Source organism: Nicotiana tabacum, chromosome 18 (genome assembly GCF_000715075.1).
Source record: "Nicotiana tabacum cultivar K326 chromosome 18, ASM71507v2, whole genome shotgun sequence".
In the NCBI taxonomy this organism is placed as follows: Eukaryota; Viridiplantae; Streptophyta; class Magnoliopsida; order Solanales; family Solanaceae; genus Nicotiana; species Nicotiana tabacum.
In genome coordinates, this window is record NC_134097.1 from 153,354,990 (window position 1) to 153,374,140 (window position 19,151).

General features: G+C 35.4%; 1 protein-coding gene and 1 pseudogene across 1 annotated transcript; one reads left to right on the forward strand and one right to left on the reverse strand.

Annotated features, from left to right (window-relative positions):
• The first annotated feature begins 291 nt into the window (after nt 1-291).
• Nucleotides 292-8,563, forward strand: LOC107820590 (linoleate 13S-lipoxygenase 2-1, chloroplastic-like). Its single transcript, XM_075237532.1, has 10 exons — nt 292-715; nt 1,899-2,167; nt 4,134-4,371; nt 5,067-5,387; nt 5,623-5,708; nt 5,855-5,965; nt 6,445-6,746; nt 6,872-7,138; nt 7,307-7,647; nt 8,072-8,563. Exons 1-10 carry the CDS (start codon nt 364-366, stop codon nt 8,488-8,490), a joined length of 2,706 nt encoding a protein of 901 aa, XP_075093633.1. The 5' UTR covers nt 292-363; the 3' UTR covers nt 8,491-8,563.
• A 1,090-nt stretch (nt 8,564-9,653) lies between these two features.
• LOC107817935 (G-type lectin S-receptor-like serine/threonine-protein kinase RLK1) lies at nt 9,654-18,032 on the reverse strand (annotated as a pseudogene).
• Nucleotides 18,033-19,151: the final 1,119 nt, after the last annotated feature.

Below are 19,151 nucleotides of genomic sequence, written 5' to 3' on the forward strand. Positions count from 1 at the left end.
GCAATCGATTAATTTGAGATTTGAAGACACAAGATACTTCTTAAAAGAAAATTGGAGTATTAATTAATCTTCTTTGTATTGTTCCAATTTATCGAATTATCCAAAGGGACTAGACACAAATTACATATATCTACACGTTTATTATCTGGAATAATCTGTAACCCTAGTTTCCATGCAACAGCTAGGGCTACAAGTCAAAGACATCACACAAAAAATGAAAAAGACTCCATGCTTACCCCAAGCTAAGCAAAAAAAATGTATCTATATAAAGAGAATCCTTAGCATAATTCAAAGCAAATCATATATCCTCTTAAACTTACATCCCACAAAAAAAAAAAAAAAAGAGAAAAAGTAAATTAAAGAATGTTGAAGCCTCAGCTTCATCAAACATCACAATCTACAAAAACCCTAATCCCATGGAGTAGTACTAGATCATTTATTTCTGGAGAAATCTTAGCCTCTTTTCCCATCAATATTTTAAATAAAAACCTTAGACAAAATCAGAAGAAGAATTTTAGGGTTCATTATAATGCTGCAAATAGCACAAAAGCTGTGCTTAGTTCTACTGAGAAATCTACTAGTGTAAAAGCAGTGATAACTGTCCAAAAAACAGTTGGAGGCACTAACTTATCTTTAACAAGAGGACTTGATGATATTGGTGATTTACTTGGTAAAACACTCCTTTTGTGGATTGTTGCAGCTGAGCTTGATCCTAGTAAGTGTTCTCTTTTTACATTTTTTTTCTGGTACACGGGTTGGAACGAGGGGCAAATTCAGAGTTTAAGCTCGATGGATTCAACCAGTTTTAAAGTTTTTAGCAATAAACTCACTGACTTTCGAAACGTATATCTATGCTTCACTTAAAAGATATCGCGGTTCAATAGAACCCGGCCTGTTGGAACTAAATTAATTAAAGTGCATCTGCCTTTAGAGGCGAATCTAAGATTTAACTTTGATAGGTTCAACCCTTTATGTTCTCGTTATTAAATTATTGCACTCTTTCAATTATGAGTTCAGAACTTAGTATTTGTTCATATGTTAGTATTTTTTACATATATTTTGTTCTATATATATAAAATATGGTATTCAATATTTGAGCCCGTTGACACTAAATTTCCTTGTGCATACATCAAATTTCAAATCAGCATCTGTTGTCTAACCTTTTATGATAGTGAAGTAAATAATTGTACTTTTTTTCCAACTATGTAAATAATTGTATTATTTTATGTTGATAATAGATAAGCCGTTTGTGGATGCTATTTCGTTTGCAAATTATCTTCTATCGGATTCACTCAGTTCACCGAAACAACGTACGAATGTAACGTGCAAAACTGAAGCAAATTGTACTTTGATAATTTTTTCAAAATTGAAAACGATTTAAATAATTAACTCAATAACTTCGAAGCTGAAGATTATTATTGCTCCTTTTTTAGTTTTTTTTTTTTTTTGTTTTGAATTTTTGAAATTTTGACGAGCATATAAAATAAAAGTTTGTTTACTACCTTATCTTATAAAAGAAAAAAAAAAGGCATAATCATGCAAAAGTCATTCAATATTTCTTTTATGCTGATTTCTTACTTCATAATTGTTCAAGTTTTTCCTCATTTTCTCACTGCAAAAATTAACTACGAAATTCATGTCTATTCTATTGCTAAATAGCCTGTAGCTGATAAGATTTTTCTGTAATGTCATTGAATTGGTTAAGCGATAAAAATATACTGTTTAGCAACATCCGCGCGACGTTATCCAATTTTTTTAAAAATTTTTTAGTGTCTTAATTCCTGATAGAATGTCCTCTTTTGTCTTGCAACTTGTATTTAACTGTTATTCTTTTTGTTAATGGTTTTTCTTTGAATATTATTAATTATATATTTTGTTCTCTATTATCTCTTTTAAAGAGACTGGAATAAAGAAACCAAGCATTAAGACGTTTGCACATCGTGGACGAGATGTGGAAGGTTACACACAATATGAGGCTGATTTTGTAATTCCTGAAGACTTTGGGGAGGTTGGAGCAGTTTTAGTACAAAATGAGCACCACAAGGAAATGTATGTCAAGAATATAGTAATTGATGGCTTTCCCCATGGCATAGTTAATATTACTTGCGATTCTTGGGTTCACTCCAAATTTGATGATCCTGAGGAAAGGATTTTCTTCACCAACAAGGTTTGCCAAAAATTCCCTCTTCATTTATGCTTTATTTATTTTACCCAAAATAATTACTATCTTATTATATTTTTGGAAAAAGAATTAATAATGATTTTCTCTCATAGTAGCCAAACAATTAGAATTGACAAACCATAATAGGTGATCTAAAAACGTGAGTTATTTCACAAATATTTCGTAATTTAGACATGCTTTTTTTGTCCAGAATAAGAAATTTCCGGTTGATTGATTTTCACTAGACCTATTAAATGGGTCGACGCGACCCGAACTCGTTGACGCTGGTCCGAGCCGGTTGACCCGTGGGTCAGCTATCAGTTCGGAGCCGGTCCGATTCAGTGGGTCAAAGTATTATAGCCCGACCCAGGCCCCTTAAATTAATGGGTTAGTCCAGTTAGGGTTTCGTAGGTCATGGGCCGTTTAAAGAGTCAATTTTAATGAAAAATTTAAAAATAGTCAGTTTTACAAGTGATCATTCAAAAATAGTCACAGTTTCAAAAGTCATCGAAATTTAGCCACTTTTCATGTAAAGATAAATTTGAACGAAAACACTGTTCAAAATCCGAAAAATACTCCAACATAATATATTGGAATTCCAGTATAATATACTGGAGTTCCAGTATATTATACTGGAGCCAACAAACTATACCGGGCCAGCATAATATGCTGGAAGTTCATGCACAGGTGCACCGAACTCCAGTATATTATGTTGGACCGGTCTCTATTGCAGCAAAATAGTGGCTATTTTTCAATAACTTGGCAAACGCTGGCTATTTTTGAATGAACAGTCCGAAAAACTGGCTAGCCCGTGCTATTTTAACGTTATGTTGGTCGGTTCATGGTCCACCCGGCCCATTTGACATGCCAAATTTTGATATATAATGGACGAAAATATGATCTAACTATAGAAGAAGTGATTCAAGTTATATTTACCAGGTTATTGCTTAAGCTTATTATAGCAATTTACTTGTAATTATATTATAATCAGTGACTTGATTGTATAAGCTTAAATATTAAACTAGTAAAAGATTTCCTATAATAAACAGTTTAAAGTACCCCTAGTATGTTTTACCTTCTTTTCTTCAAAACCTAAAAAGAATTCTAAAAATCACGTCCACGTCCATATTTTACCATCCCAATTATGGGGTCTTACATGTAACAAGAAGCATATATTCGAATTGGCACAATTGGAATATTGATAGGTAATAAAAGATTCAATTTTTGTTCACCTGGTAACTGTTTAATAATAGACGATCTTTTCGTTAGTACTGGACTACATATAGGAGTAGCATGACACACATAACTCTCACATCGGCGCTTATGCACACAGTTTTACTATGCATTTTTACAATAGATTATTTTTGCAACTTCAGTACGCTAGCCCATACTATTTTTACCATATATAGTGGTCCATTCCAATATTCGATATATAGTTATGTTTTTGTTTCATCTCAATTAATATTATACTAATTTTAGAAAATATGTACTCGCTCCGTTCACTTTTAATTGTCAAGTATTCCAAAAATAAATTTTTATTTTTATTTGACACTTTTCTCATATCAAGAAATAACTTATTTTTTCTGTTTTGATCTTAATATTAATTACTCATTTCAAATTCATTAAGATTATACATCAATTAATATGAGTATCATGATAAATTAGGAACTTTATTTATTAATTCTTAAGGGGTGCGTAAAGTCAATAGTGGCAAGTAAAAGTGAACGGAGAGAGTACATAAAATACCTAATTTTACAAAAAAGACCATGTATTCACGTACCCCATAATTTTGCCTATAAATCCGCTCCCGTTGATAGTCAAGAGATTACATATTTAGTGTATATTTGATTTCAATAATTTCTTGAAATTTTACTAACATAATTGGATCATTTCAATGTACTCTTTCAATTGTATCCATAATGAGAATCAATCCAGGCTTATTAATATGTTTTATTTCCATATTGATACACAGTCATATCTACCATCTCAAACACCAAGTGCAATAAAGAGATTAAGAGGAAAAGAACTTGTAATATTGAGAGGTGATGGAATTGGACAACGTAAAAAGTTCGAGAGAGTATATGATTATGATGTTTACAATGATATTGGAGATCCTGATGCCAGTGATGATACTAAAAGACCAGTACTTGGTGGTAATGAATTCCCTTATCCTAGAAGATGCAGAACTGGTGGCCCACGAAGCGAGAAAGGTACTCCCGACGCTTCAATTTATATGACACATTTAAAAAAAAAAGAATGTAACCTAAATTAGGACAAAAAGAGTATATACTATATATTTTTATACTCTACAATAACACTGTATAGTCTTATACTCTACAATAACACTGTAAATAATTTTTATATAATTATGTTACTTTCTGATTGTTTGTCGTGTTGTCCAGATGCTAATTTTACTTATTATGGATAGTTATCCGTGATTATCTTTGAAGTGACATGATAATATAAATTTTTTATTAAGTTTAATTTATAGAAGTTAAACTTTGATTGGATCTAAATTATATACATTAACCGTGTAACATAATATGTTACCACAACTTGCATGTTACCAAACTGCTTGTTATAGAAAAAAACGATAAAGATTTAAGTTATATAAATTGATAATGTAAAAAAAAAAAAAAAAATTATCTACCAGTGTAGAGAAATATCCAATAGCAAGATAGTTATCATTTTTATTAGGCTATTACGTAATGCTTATATATAAATATATGTAATTATCGTATAATTGACCAGTATGTACATACTTTTTACATGCATGGTCAATACATAACTCTATTTGTAAAGTTTTTCCTTAATCTAATAGTATAAAAATTCTATAGTTTCCGATGATTAAAAATTAAACTCGAATTTAATTTATACTACTCATTTTGTGGTTGCGATATTGCAGATCCATTATCTGAATCAAAGAGTAGCTTTGTATATGTACCAAGAGATGAAGCATTCTCAGAAGTGAAGAGCTTAACATTCTCAGGCAACACACTTTCCTCAGTTCTGCACGCGGTGGTGCCGGCGTTGCAGTCCGTCGCCGTTGATCCGGACGTCGGATTTCCACATTTTCCGGCCATTGACTCACTGTTCAACGTCGGAGTCGAACTTCCACCCCTTAACGATAAAAGTACCTTGTTGAATATCATACCAAGGCTCATTAAGGCCATTTCAGATACACGAAAAGATATCTTGCTCTTTGAAACTCCTGAATTGCTTCAACGTAAGTCACCGGTGTTGCTCGGATTCGTCAAAAATTCATTAATCAAAATATTATATCGGAAACTTATGTTGCTCAGATCCTCCAAAATGACGTCACATCCGTCCCATTCTTCCAAAAATGCATAATATATCTGTTGGAATTTTTTTTTTAAAAAAACCACAAGTAATATTATTGCACCTTTGGTAAATTTCTTGTAAAAATCTAAGGTTATATATATTTTTCGACGTTATTGCAGGGGACAAGTTTTCTTGGTTTAAAGATGTGGAATTTGCTCGTCAAACCTTAGCTGGTTTGAACCCCTATAGTATACGCTTGGTTACGGTATGGTTGATTTCCCTTAATTAGTTATTTTATTTCATTTTATCATATTACTTAATTATTGTTTTATAAATCAAAGCATACATTATGGTTAAAGATCAAATTATTGATAGAAACACAGGACTAAAAATAGTTCATGAAAATTCCAGGAATGGCCATTGAAGAGCAAGCTAGACCCTGAGATATATGGACCTCCTGAATCAGCAATCACAAAAGAGCTAATTGAGCTAGAAATTGCAGGATTCATGACTGTTGAAGAGGTATATATAAACAAATCCTTTGTTTTTTTTAAAAAAAAAATTTATAAGAAAAATTACACTGTTTATGGTTTCTTTATGGACACACGATATTCCGCAGTCCGCAGGCCAACGGTTGGGGAAGCGCACAAATAGCCGCTCTTAGGGCTGCTATTTAGGAATTAGCTTGTGCTTATTTCCTAAAAATTTAAATTTCAGGACAATTCAGGACATTTGTGTCTCAAAAAATTTAACTGAAAAACTAAAATTCGAGTCACATTGGCTAATTCCTAAATAGTAGCCCTTTAGAGTAGCAACTTAATGTCATTTCTAGCCAACGGTTGTTCCCTTTATTTGCATAAATGGTTTCTTTTAGGCCATTATTTAAATTATGACCCCCCCCCCACCCACACACACACACACACACGCTTGATTATACATGATCTGTACATAGTCTTCCTTCTGCCTTAACTAAATCTTGAATAATACATTATAAATTGCAGGCAGTTAAACAAAAGAAGCTGTTTATTCTAGATTATCATGATTTGTTGTTACCATATGTGAACAAAGTGAATGAACTCAAAGGAAGAGTGTTATATGGATCAAGAACTCTATTTTTCTTGACACCAGATGGCACATTGAGACCTTTGGCCATTGAGCTAACAAGGCCACCTGTATATGATAAACCTCAGTGGAAAGAAGTATATTGCCCTACTTGGCATGCCACTGGTTCTTGGCTTTGGAAATTAGCTAAAGCTCATGTTCTTGCTCAGGACTCTGGCTATCACCAGCTTGTTAGTCACTGGTAAGTGATGACACATGCATTATATTCCCGGCCGCTTTCATTTAGTGTTCATAGTTGAGTAATAGCTCGCTATCTGACTGAAAACATCTGTGGAAATATTAATAGTTTGAAACTGGTTTTTGCAGGCTAAGAACTCATTGTGCTACAGAGCCATACATCATAGCAACAAATAGGCAACTTAGTGCAATGCACCCAATATACAGATTACTGCATCCTCACTTCAGATACACTATGGAAATAAATTCCTTAGCTAGAGATGCTCTTATTAATGCCAATGGCATTATTGAGAATTCATTTTTCCCCGGCAAATACTCCATGGAGTTGAGCTCTGTTGCTTATGATCTTGAATGGCGATTTGATCGACAGGCACTCCCGGAAGACCTCATTAGCAGGTAATTCACTATCAGTGTATTTTAACTTGTCGTAACAAGTTATTTCTGTCTAATTTTTTATGTTACTGATCTCACTTATCATGGAGAATTACATACAATTATATTTTAAGTGATCTGATAGTATAAAAATTATTTACACTAACATACTATTTGTGCAAACTTTAACAGGGGAATGGCTGTGAAAGATCCAGATGCACCATATGGTTTGAAACTAACAATAGAAGACTACCCTTTTGCAAATGATGGTTTAGTACTATGGGACATCCTTAAACAATGGGTAACAGACTATGTCAACCACTACTATACAGAAACCGAACTCATAAAATCCGATACAGAACTCCAAGCTTGGTGGTCAGAGATCAAAAATGTTGGACATGGTGACAAGAAAGATGAGTCGTGGTGGCCAGAACTAAAAACCCCAGATGACTTAATTGGAATTATCACAACAATTGTTTGGGTAACTTCTGGACACCATGCAGCAGTAAACTTTGGACAATACAGTTATGCAGGTAAACCCCCCCCCCCCCTATCTTTTAAGTTAAAAATCTTAATTTTTGTGAATAGTTATCTTTTAGTTGACACTGATAGTGTAAAAGTTCTTATACACCATCGGTGTATAGAGGTTAAACTCGTTTTAAAACAAGTTTAAGTTCTATACATCAGTGATGTGAAAGACATTATACAATCATCCATTTATAGGATAATTACAGGTAAATCTCAACGATAAATATTAAGTAGTAAACTGATAAAAATGATAACTATCTACTATCATAAGTTAAAACTACACTGATAGTATAAAAATCTTTACATTGTCATTGTAATCACCCCCATCCACTTTCTCCAAATTTGATAAAATTGAAGTTTCATTTTGTACTTATTGAATTTATGTTGTCTTCACTTCATAGAATATTGACTTTGCTATTGCATGTGTAGGCTACTTCCCAAATAGGCCAACAACAGCTAGAGCAAAAATGCCAACTGAGGATCCAACTGATGAAGAATGGGAGAATTTCTTGAAAAAACCTGAGGATGCACTATTAGAATGCTTCCCTTCACAAATCCAGGCAACAACAGTCATGGCAGTTTTGGATGTTTTATCAAATCATTCTCCAGATGAAGAATATGTTGGAGAGAACATGGAACCTTACTGGGCAGAGGATCCTGTGATTAACGCGGCGTTCGAAAAATTTTCTGGAAGATTAAAGGAACTTGAAGGGATTATTGATGGTAGAAATGCTGATTGCAATTTGATGAACAGAAATGGAGCTGGAGTTGTGCCATATGAACTGTTGAAACCATTTTCTGAACCTGGTGTTACTGGAAAAGGTGTACCCTATAGCATTTCCATTTGATTTTCATGACATGAATTTCGTAATAATATGCAAGTGAAAGAACAATAATGCAAGCAAAATGTGCTCTTTTTAATTTCTTTTGCATATGCTCATTTATATGCTCACTTGGTAAGTTTACAGTAGTAAGCAAGAATCTTCCCCTTGAATATTCGTCTCTGACCGAGCAGAAGAAAGCATAAATTCTAAATCCGCTTCTGACACTGAGTAATGAGCCAATAGTTTGGGACAATGCAAAAATTTGGTACAAGCAGTTGAGTAAGAAATGAAGTAAATTCACTTTGTCCATAGTAACAATGACATGGAAATACAACCACTTTAAATAGAAAAGAGAAAATTTCCTTTAAACAGAAGAGACATTGGTTTCTGTTAGGACCATAAAAATCAGGTGTCATACGGAAGCTAGCAAAGCAAACCTTGAGCGACGATAAATCATACAACAATGGAGAAATATACCAAAAGAGACACAAACATTTAACGTGGTTCGGTCAACTGACCTACGTCCACAACGGAGATGAGCAATTCACTATATAAAAAAGAGTACCAAATATCGAGAGAACAACCTCACGAAGAGGCAAACACAAGTGACACACTAACACTTGTCCCGTAAAGTTCTCCCCCTAAACTCTACTCTCAAGCCCACATGGCTACATTGTGGATGCTACTGAATGAGAAGGACGGATCTTCAATTTATAGAACTCCAAACTTTTTCCTACAAGAAAAAGGACTAGCCAAATATAGGAGAATTACAATTTTCTTCTACAAAAAGGAAAACCCAATTAAGGTAATTATATTGCTCTTTCCTTCAACAAATAGGAAAACCAAATATGGTAAGAAAATTATGGCAAACACTTCTTATTTAAGTCATTAGTGGAAGCCAAGAATTGCGGAGGAAACATTTTACCATGTTAAATGGCTTCTGCTTTTGAATTTTAAGAAGCAAAATCTTGAATGACAGAAGGTACTTAACAGAAATATTTTCTTAAACAAATCATGGCCATCCACTTGTTCTCAACACGACAAGATTACGAGCACTTAACTTTTACTATTACACATGATTAAAACATCAAAATAATCCTGATCATCAGAATTCATTACATGTTCATCCTGACATGTAAAAACGCGTTGCTCCCCCCTTTCCAGTAGTTATACATAATACAGATTAACAGTTACCAGCACAAAATTGAGGAAATTATGCAGAACATACAATTTAATGAGCATGCAACATGATGAGTAACATTACCTTAGTATTTAGTTATTAAAGATATACAGCGGAGGAAATTGCACAATGTCAATGAGGGTGATCTTAAATAGTAGTGCTGAATGTATAAGGGCAAGGTGGAGTAGTTACTTCGACAGATCCTTCAAGCATTTGAGTGACTTTCCTCATAGTCGGCCTCATTGTTGAATCTTCTTGGATGCACCAAATACCAACCATCACGAACCTCTCGAGCTGCTTCTTGTCATTCAAGGCCTCAGTATCAGTCTCTACCAAAGCTTCCAATTTTCCGTCATGAAAGCAATCCAAAACCCAATCTGTAAGAATTGCCTCCGGTCCATAGCTTTCCTCATTCTCCAAGCTTTTCCGACAAGTGATGATCTCTAGTAGCAACACTCCAAAGCTGTAAACATCCACCTTAACCGTGACCTGACTATTCCTGAACCATTCTGGAGCAACATAACCTCTTGTTCCTCTTATATCGGTAAGAGTTCGGCTCTGGTTAATCATCAGAAGTTTAGACAATCCAAAATCTGATATTCGGGCAATATAGTAATCATCTAGAAGAATGTTTTGAGGCTTTATGTCACAATGAATAATCTGTGTACTGCACTCTTCGTGGAGGTAAGCGAGTCCCCTTGCAATCCCCATTGCAACTTTCGTCCTCTGGCTCCAAGTAGGTTTTTGATCACCAAAAAGATAACTTGCAAGAGTGCCGTTACTCATATACTCATAGACCAACAAGCGATGAGGTCCCTCGTTACAATATCCAAGAAGACGGACCAAATTTTTGTGATGAGTCTGACTAATCACATTTACTTCAGTCATGAATTCCTTCTCTGTTTCGTGAGCAACTCTATCCAGCTTCTTTACAGCAACAACATTTCTTGAACCGATAGGCATCACTCCTTTGTAAACAATCCCAAAGGCGCCCCTTCCTAGCTCTTCCTTGAAGTCTGTTGTGGCTTCGACAAGTTCTTTATATGTAAAACTATGACAAATAGAGTCTGCTACATGACTTGTGGGGCGAAATGTTTTCGCTTTCTTTTTATAAATGTGGAAGAATCCCCAACAAAGTACACCAACAAAGAGAACATTCACCAACACAGAGCTACCTAAGAGCGTGGACGACACAACTGCCCAATTTCGCCAATTCTTGCTTTGAGGAGATCCTGGATTTGGAAGCCCAGGACTTAGAGGAGGAACACCATTTTTCCTTCTCTTGATAAAAGCTTTCGCATTCAGACTGGTGTCTATTCTCCCATTCCACAGTGGCAGCTTCTTTTTCCAGCAGCTATCGCTTCTATAAATGGCAACAGCACAAAAACAATCATTCAACAGAAACTTTGGCAGTCTTGTTCAGTAGAAGGGCTAATCTTCTGAAGGTCAGACATTGGCCAATCAGTATCACGAACCGTGATAAAACTGTACAAATCTTCGGGTGACCCCCTTGCAACATCATCACAACTTACAGCAGAATCTGGTTTGCAGTTGCCATAAGTATCATTTGGATCAACTAGTGAATATCCTTCAGGACAGTTACAAACTGGTCTTTTGTTTGTACCAAGATTGCACACATTATTGTATCCACACGCCCCTGCTCCTCCACTAAAAATGTTGAAACATATATTATCTGGTTGAGCCCATAAAATATTCCAGCCGCTGTCATTAGGACTCCTCGAGCGATAATAATGAGTAAGAACTCCACCAAAGTTAAGTGTCATGCGATGGTAATTTGTCGAAGCTGAAGGAATGGATCCGTTAGTAAGAAATTGCCTTTGATTGTTTCTCTTCAAGATGTACATCATGCCATTCTCTTCAAAAACCAACTTATCACCAGAATTGGTTACATTTGCTTCGTCAGAAGTTTCACTGTTATAGTACTCATCATCATCATCTGAATTGGAAGGCACACTTTTTGTAATAAGAACCAAATTCCCATTATCAACCATGCGAAGATAAAATCTACCTGTTGAAACATAATATAATTAAAAAGTTAAATCGTACTCGCTCTAAACGTGAAGGGGCATATTGAGAAATACAACAACAAATGCGCCTCGATTCCTAACAAGTTGAGATTGGCTATATAAATCCTCACTTACCATGTTTCTTCTATTAAATTTCATCTCACGCCATTATAAGCGAAAAGTACTGGAACTCTATAATGTCTATTGGCATGAACATATCAAATAGGGCTAAGATACTTCAAAAAAGCATAGTATCTAAAGTAAATAGACTAACATGACTAAAACATATTCCTAATTCCACCGGTTTCAAGTCCGGATAAAGAGTCCTCATAAAGGGGGAAGGATTGCAGTAGACTGGCAGCCAGTGGAAAACTAACCAATTAGTCATAATGATTCTCGTGATACATATACCATGTTGAGACATAATATAATTAAATAATTAAAATGAGTCGGCCACACAATACAACAATAACAAATTCAGTGTAATCTCCCAAGTGGGGTCTGGGGAGGGTAGTATGTATGCACACCTTACCGCTACCTTGTGGAGGTAGATAGGCTATTTCCTATAGACCCTCAACAATAACAAACTCAGTATAATCCCACAAGTGGGGTCTAGGGAGGGAAGAGGCATACTTAGACAGTACCTTGGCTCTGATACCAATTGTTGCGGAAGCCAAATGTATATAGTGTGAATAAGTCACAACTACTATACCAAAAATTATGACAGCCACCAAATAATAAATAAGACAATAAATCAACAATAAAGGGAACACCAGAATTTACGAGGTTCGGCTAATTTTGCCTACTCCTCGGACACAACCAATATTTTATTCCACTCCAAAAATACAAGTGAAATAATACTAAAGAGAGAAGATACAAATGCCTTAAACAGATGAGAAGACAAATGAGAGGTGTATTTAAATCCTAAACATTAGGCCTTTTTTTATAGGGGGAAAATCCCCCCCAAACTCAAGAGCCCACCGATGTGAGACAAAGAATTTGCCAAACTTCAACAAATCTCCACCTTGGCAAAATTCCACATCTTCAATTTTCTCTCAATAACAAATTTCAAATTTTTGATTGTGTCTAAATCTTCAATCTTCAGTGTTCAACATTGTTGATCAAATCCAAACAATGTTGAAACTTGATCGCAGTCACCACCTTTGTCAGCATATCAGCAGGATTCTCCGTAGTATGAATTTTCTTCACCGTGACTCCTCCTTCTTCTATGATTTCTCGTACGAAATTATACCGAACATCAATATGCTTCGTCCTTGCATGATAAACTTGGTTCTTCGCTAATTGAATAGCACTTTGACTATCACAAAAAATTGTGATACATTTTTGTTCAACACCAAGCTCCTTTAGCAATCCTTGAAGTCAAATTGCCTCCTTCACAGCCTCTGTAATAGCCATGTACTCTGCCTCTGTTGTAGACAAAGCAACTGTTGACTGCAAAGTAGACTTCCAACTAACTTGTGCCTTTGCAAAAGTAAACACATAACCAGTAGTTGATCTTCGTTTGTCTAGATCACCCGCAAAATCTGAGTCACAATATCCAACTACAGACTGATTATCTTCCTGCTCAAAAACTAACCCGACATCTACAGTATTATGAATATACCGTAGAATCCACTTCACAGCTTGCCAATGCTCCTTCCCTGGATTGTGCATATATCTGCTAATAACTCCAACAGCTTGTGAAATGTCAGGCCTTGTGCAAACCATTGCATACATCAAGCTACCAACAACATTTGCGTATGGTACCTTTGACATATACTCTCGTTCAGCTTCATCCATTGGCAACATAGTAGTACTTATCTTAAAATGGGAAGCAAGTGGAGTACTAACTGGCTTAGTCTTGTCATCTATGCCAAAACGTTGAAGTACTCTCTTCAAATATTCCTTTTGAGATAAACAGAGTTTCTTTGAACGTCTATCTCTAATTATCTTCATGCCAAGAATTTTCTTTGCCTCACCCAAATCCTTCATCTCGAACTCCTTCTTCAGTTGAATCTTCAACTTATCAATTTCTTCCAAATTCTTGGAAGCTATCAACATATCATCAACATATAGGAGAAGATATACAAAGGAACCATCTTTAAGCTTGTGCAAATACACACAATGATTGTATTTGCTTCTCTTGTACCCTTGCCGCAACATAAACTCGTCAAATCGCTTGTACCATTGTCTAGAAGATTGTTTCAATCCATACAATAATTTTTCAAGTTTGCACACCATATTTTCTTTTCCAGCAACTTTGAATCCTTCTGGCTGAGTCATGTAGATTTCCTCCTCCAAGTTTCCATGTAAAAACGCAGTTTTTACATCCATCTGAACTAGTTCCAAATCCAATTGTGCTACCAAAGCCAACATAATTCTAATGGAGGAATGTTTTACAACTGGAGAAAACACTTCATTGTAATCAATTCCCTCCTTTTGAGCATATCATTTGGCCACCAATCTTGCTTTGTAGCGAACATCTACTTGGTTAGGAAATCTTTCTTTCTTTGCAAATACTCATTTGCACCCAATTGCTTTCTTTCCCTTCGGGAGATTGGCCAATCTCCATGTATGATTCTGATGAAGGGACTGTATTTCATCATTCATGGCAATCCTCCACTTATCTTCTTCTGAACTTTGGACAGCGTCTTTATAAGTGGTAGGAACATCATCAGCTACAATTGAGGTTGTACAAGCAACCGTCTCTATGAGACGAACAGGTTTCGTTATTGTTCTTTTTGGCTGCTGGTTGCTATTGATTCAAGTTGTTGTTGAGGTTCCTGAGTTGGAATCTCCTCTACTGGCTCTCCTTCCAGAGGGTAATCTTCATTTGTTTCCTCCTCTGCTTCTTGTGTAGGAAAAATAAATTTTCTCTCAAACTCCACCTGCTTAGAAGCACCTTCATTTTGTTTGGTATCTTCTGTTACCTTATTTACCATAGCAGATTCATCAAAGGTAACATCCTTGCTGAATATTACTTTCTTTGTCATAGGACACCATAAGCGATATCCTTTGACTCCAGAAGTAATTCCCATAAAAATAGCCTTCTTTGCCCTTGGATCCAATTTTGACTCTGTCACATGATAATATGCAGTTGAGCCAAACACGTGCAAAGAGTCATAATCTACAGCAGGCTTTCCATACCATTTTTCAAATGGTGTCTTGCCATCAATAACAGCAGATGGTAGACGATTAATGAGGTGGCATGCATATGTAATTGCCTCAGCCCAAAATTCTTTGCCCAAGCCAGCATTGGACAATATACATCGTACATTCTCCAGTAAGGTCCGATTCATACGTTCTGTCACTCCATTCTGTTGTGGTTTATGTCTAACAGTGAAGTGTCGGACGATGACATCATTTTCACAGACCTTATTGAAATGATCATTTTTGTATTCACCTCCATTGTCTGTGCGAATACACTTGATCCTCCTGCCTGTTTGATTCTCCACCATCGTCTTCCATTTGAGAAAAATTCCCAGCACTTCATCTTTGCTTTTCATTGTATACACCCACACTCTTCGGGAAAAATCATCAACAAAGGTTACAAAATAGTGTTTCCCACCCAATGAAGGTGTTTTGGAAGGACCCCAAACATCAGAGTGTACATAATCCAAAATGCCTTTAGTATTATGGATCGCTGTACCAAATTTAACCCTTGTCTGTTTCCCTTTGACACAATACTCACAAAACTCCAAGTTGCAAGCCTTTACTCCTTTTAACAATCCTTGATCTGATAGAGTTTTCAAGGATTTTCCTCCAGCATGTCCCAAGCGCATGTGTCATAGCTTGGTTGCTTCTGCCTCTTTGTCGTCACTAGATGTCACTATCGTTGTCCCAATAATTGTACTGCCACGATAGCGGTACATATTATTATTCTTCCGATTAGCCTTCATTACCACAAGTGCACCAGAGCATACTCTCATTACTCCATTTTCTGCAATGATTTTGAACCCTTTTGATTCTAGGGCTCCTATAGAGATGAGATTCTTCTTCAAATCCGGTACAAATCGAACATCTGTTAATGTTCTGATCATTCCATCATGGTTCCTTAATTGTATTGAACCAATGTCATATGCGGTAAGAGGGTTGTTATCCGCTATGTGGATGACTCCATATTCTCCTTCTTGAAATTCCACAAACCAGTCCCTGTTGGGACACATATGATAGCTACAAGCCGAGTCCATCAATCATATGTCTGATGATGTTGATGACTCTGTTGTAACTAATGAGAAGTCTGAATCATCACAATCAGCTACATTTGAATCCATAATGGTCTTTCCATTGTTATGTTTGGCCTTATTCTTCAACTTCGGACAGTCTTTCTTCCAGTGCCCTTTTTCTCGACAAAAGGCACATTCATCTTTGCTGGGTCTGGATCTTGACTTGGATCTTCCCTTCTTTTTCCTCGTTTTATTTTGAGGACGACCCCTCACAAACGGTGCTTCTCCTTCTCCGCCCTTCTGTTTTTCTCGCTTTCTTTGTTCATAGCTGTACAAAGCCGAACAAACTTCTTTGAGAGAAACTTCATCATTTCCATGGAATAGAGTAGTTTCAAGGTGCTCGTACTCATCAGAAAGTGACGCCAACAACATCAAGGCCAAGTCACCATCATCATAAGTTGTATCCATATTTTGCAAATCTGTGACCAACTTATTGAAACTGGTGATATGTTCATTCATCGTGGTACCAGGAACATAGGTGAAGTGAAACAGTCTCTTCTTCATGTACAATTTATTTTGACTATTTTTCTTCAAAAATTTATCCTCCAGTGCTTTCTATAATTTACTTGCAGAAGTTTCCTTTGTGTATGGATATTTCTGCTCTCTAGCAAGATAGGATCGAATGGTACCGCAAGCAACACGATTGATAATTCTCCAATCTTCTTCTCCAATAGCATCTGGTCTCTTTTCTTCAATAGCAAGATCTAGCCCTTGTTAAAAAACGACATCTAGAACCTCGCCTTGCCACATCCCAAAATGTCCTGACCCGTCAAAAATTTCTACCGCAAATTTCGCATTTGACACAATTCTTGTCATAAGCGAAGATGCCAATGATGACGTATTGTTGACACTTGATGTAGATTCTTCTTGTTTATTGTCTCCCATCTTTGACACAAATATTATTTAATAGCTGACGACACAAATCAAGATTATTTCCTTTCTGATGTAGAAGATCAGACTAAGCTGCAACCACAGAGCATACTCAGACAGAACCTTGACTCAGTTACCAAGATAAATCTTTTCTGATGTGGAAGATCAGACTATGTTGCAACCACAGAGCATACTTAGACAGTATCTTGGCTCTGATACCAATTGTTGCGGAAGCCAAATGTATATAGTGTGAATAAGTCACAACTACTATACCAAAAATTATGACAGCCACCAAATAATAAATAAGACAATAAAGCAACAATAAAGGGAACACCAGAATTTACGAGGTTCGGCTAATTTTGCCTACTCCTCGGACACAACCAATATTTTATTCCACTCCAAAAATACAAATGAAATAATACTAAAGAGAGAATATACAAATGCCTTAAACAGATGAGAAGGCAAATGAGAGATGTATTTAAATTCTAAACATTAGGCCTTCTTTTATAGGGAGGAAATCCCCCAAACTCAAGAGCCCACCGATGTGGGACAAAGAATTTGCCAAACTTCAATAGAGATGTTGTTTCCGGAAGACCCTCGGCTCAGGAAAGGTAAAAGGAAGGGCAACAACAAGCACACCAAACAGAAAACCGAAGCAATACCTTGAGAGAAATTAGCTTCTGATCTTTGAGAAACAAGGAAGCTTCCTCTTTCCAATGTTTGACTTGGCAACAAAGTGTCAGTTGGATTTCTAAAACTTTCCCACAATGGATCAGTAGAATCATTTCCCATAATAACAAAATTTCCAGTATCATTCATAAATCCATGGTCAATATTACCAAAATCCATATCAGTTCTCCAAATTGTATTGCCTTGTGTATCACTAAGTATGAGACATTTTGAGAATCAAGCTGTAATCTTGATCCACGTGGCACTGGATTACTGATATTTGCATGCCATACTATGGTCTTTTCCTGTATTTTTTCATACCATATACAAAGCAAGAATTGATCTTTATCTTGAAGTTTTTGGAACCCAAATGCAAAATCACCAGATGGTGAAAACCATGGAGTGGTTTCATCTGTTGCAGTAAGAGAAGTGCTAGTAGCTACTCTACCATTATTTTGAGCTAAATTGTGTTGTGGAAAGAAAAACAGAAACAATAGAAGATAAAAAAGGGAAGAAACCATTACTGTACAAGAAAACTTGTGATTTTTTAAACAAATCAAGAATATTACTCTATACATAAGAAAAATAATGGGGCTATTTATTTTTGTTAATTTGTGCGTGAGTTTTGGATCAATTGCAAAGACTTCAGAGTCAACTTCTACTTTTCCTGGTAAGTTAATGTTTTGTGTCGTGTGTCCTTTTTATTAGTTGTAGCGTGTTGACGAGTGCTAATTAATAACGGAAAACTACTGAACTATGCGAATTAGGATATATATACATGTTCGTAAATAGTTTGGCACAGATAAGTCCTAACGATGAAGATGGTAAAATAATTGAAGAAAGCACAAACTAGTTCAAATATTATATTATTAAAATAATAAATATAAATTACTAGTTTTAATAGGATTACTTCCCGAAATGATGTATAAAAAAAATCGATTCTAAAATTACTCAAATAAATAAATATGATTATCACATAATTTCTCAATCAAACAAAAATAATATATCAAAAAATATCTTTGAAATAAGAGTGGGTCGGGTCGGGTCAGCAGATTTTGGTTTGTCCGGTTATTCATTATTTAAGAAAGATAAAATAGTATGGTTCCGTTAAACCGAGGGCATGAAACTATTGACGACGACGGGTATATTAGTCCTAATTCGCATAGTTCACTGACATATATGGCGCTTTTCCGAATTAATAAAGTATTATTTTGTGTATTTTCCCTTTGCCGGTCCCTCAAAGTTATAGGAAAAAATAATTTTCAAACCCAAAGTTGAAAGGGGGTCTTCAGTTCATGTCGATACGCAGTAACAGAACCAAGAATTTATATAAGAAAATTTAAAAAATACTAAAGTGTCACAGTTAGATTAAAACATGTGGCCTAAAATCATTTTTGAACTTATTTGTCATTACATTATTTATTAATATAAAAAAGTTTATATATAACCAAGAAAATTAATTTTTACCCTAATATAAATTTGTAACGAAGGAGATTTCAATTGACGCGGCCTAGACATTTGTACTATAAAACCACAACAATTGTGGTGATTCAAGAAAGGAATTAGAGTACGTTTTAGTGCATTTTTAACCTATATCTGGTAAAATTATTCATATAAATATACCCTTTTTTAAATTAAAAAGAGAGAGAAAGCAGATTATTGACTAGGTCAATTCCACAGTGTAGAAAGATGGAAATAACTAGTCAATCAACT

Excerpts from the sequence above, each read along its gene's own strand:
- LOC107820590 (XM_075237532.1), top strand. The coding sequence starts at position 364 with ATGTTGAAGCCTCAGCTTCATCAAACATCACAATCTACAAAAACCCTA. Across the intron at positions 6,747-6,871 it reads CACCAGCTTGTTAGTCACTG|GCTAAGAACTCATTGTGCTA; the intron begins GTAAGTGATGAC and ends TGGTTTTTGCAG. Across the intron at positions 7,139-7,306 it reads CCGGAAGACCTCATTAGCAG|GGGAATGGCTGTGAAAGATC; the intron begins GTAATTCACTAT and ends AAACTTTAACAG.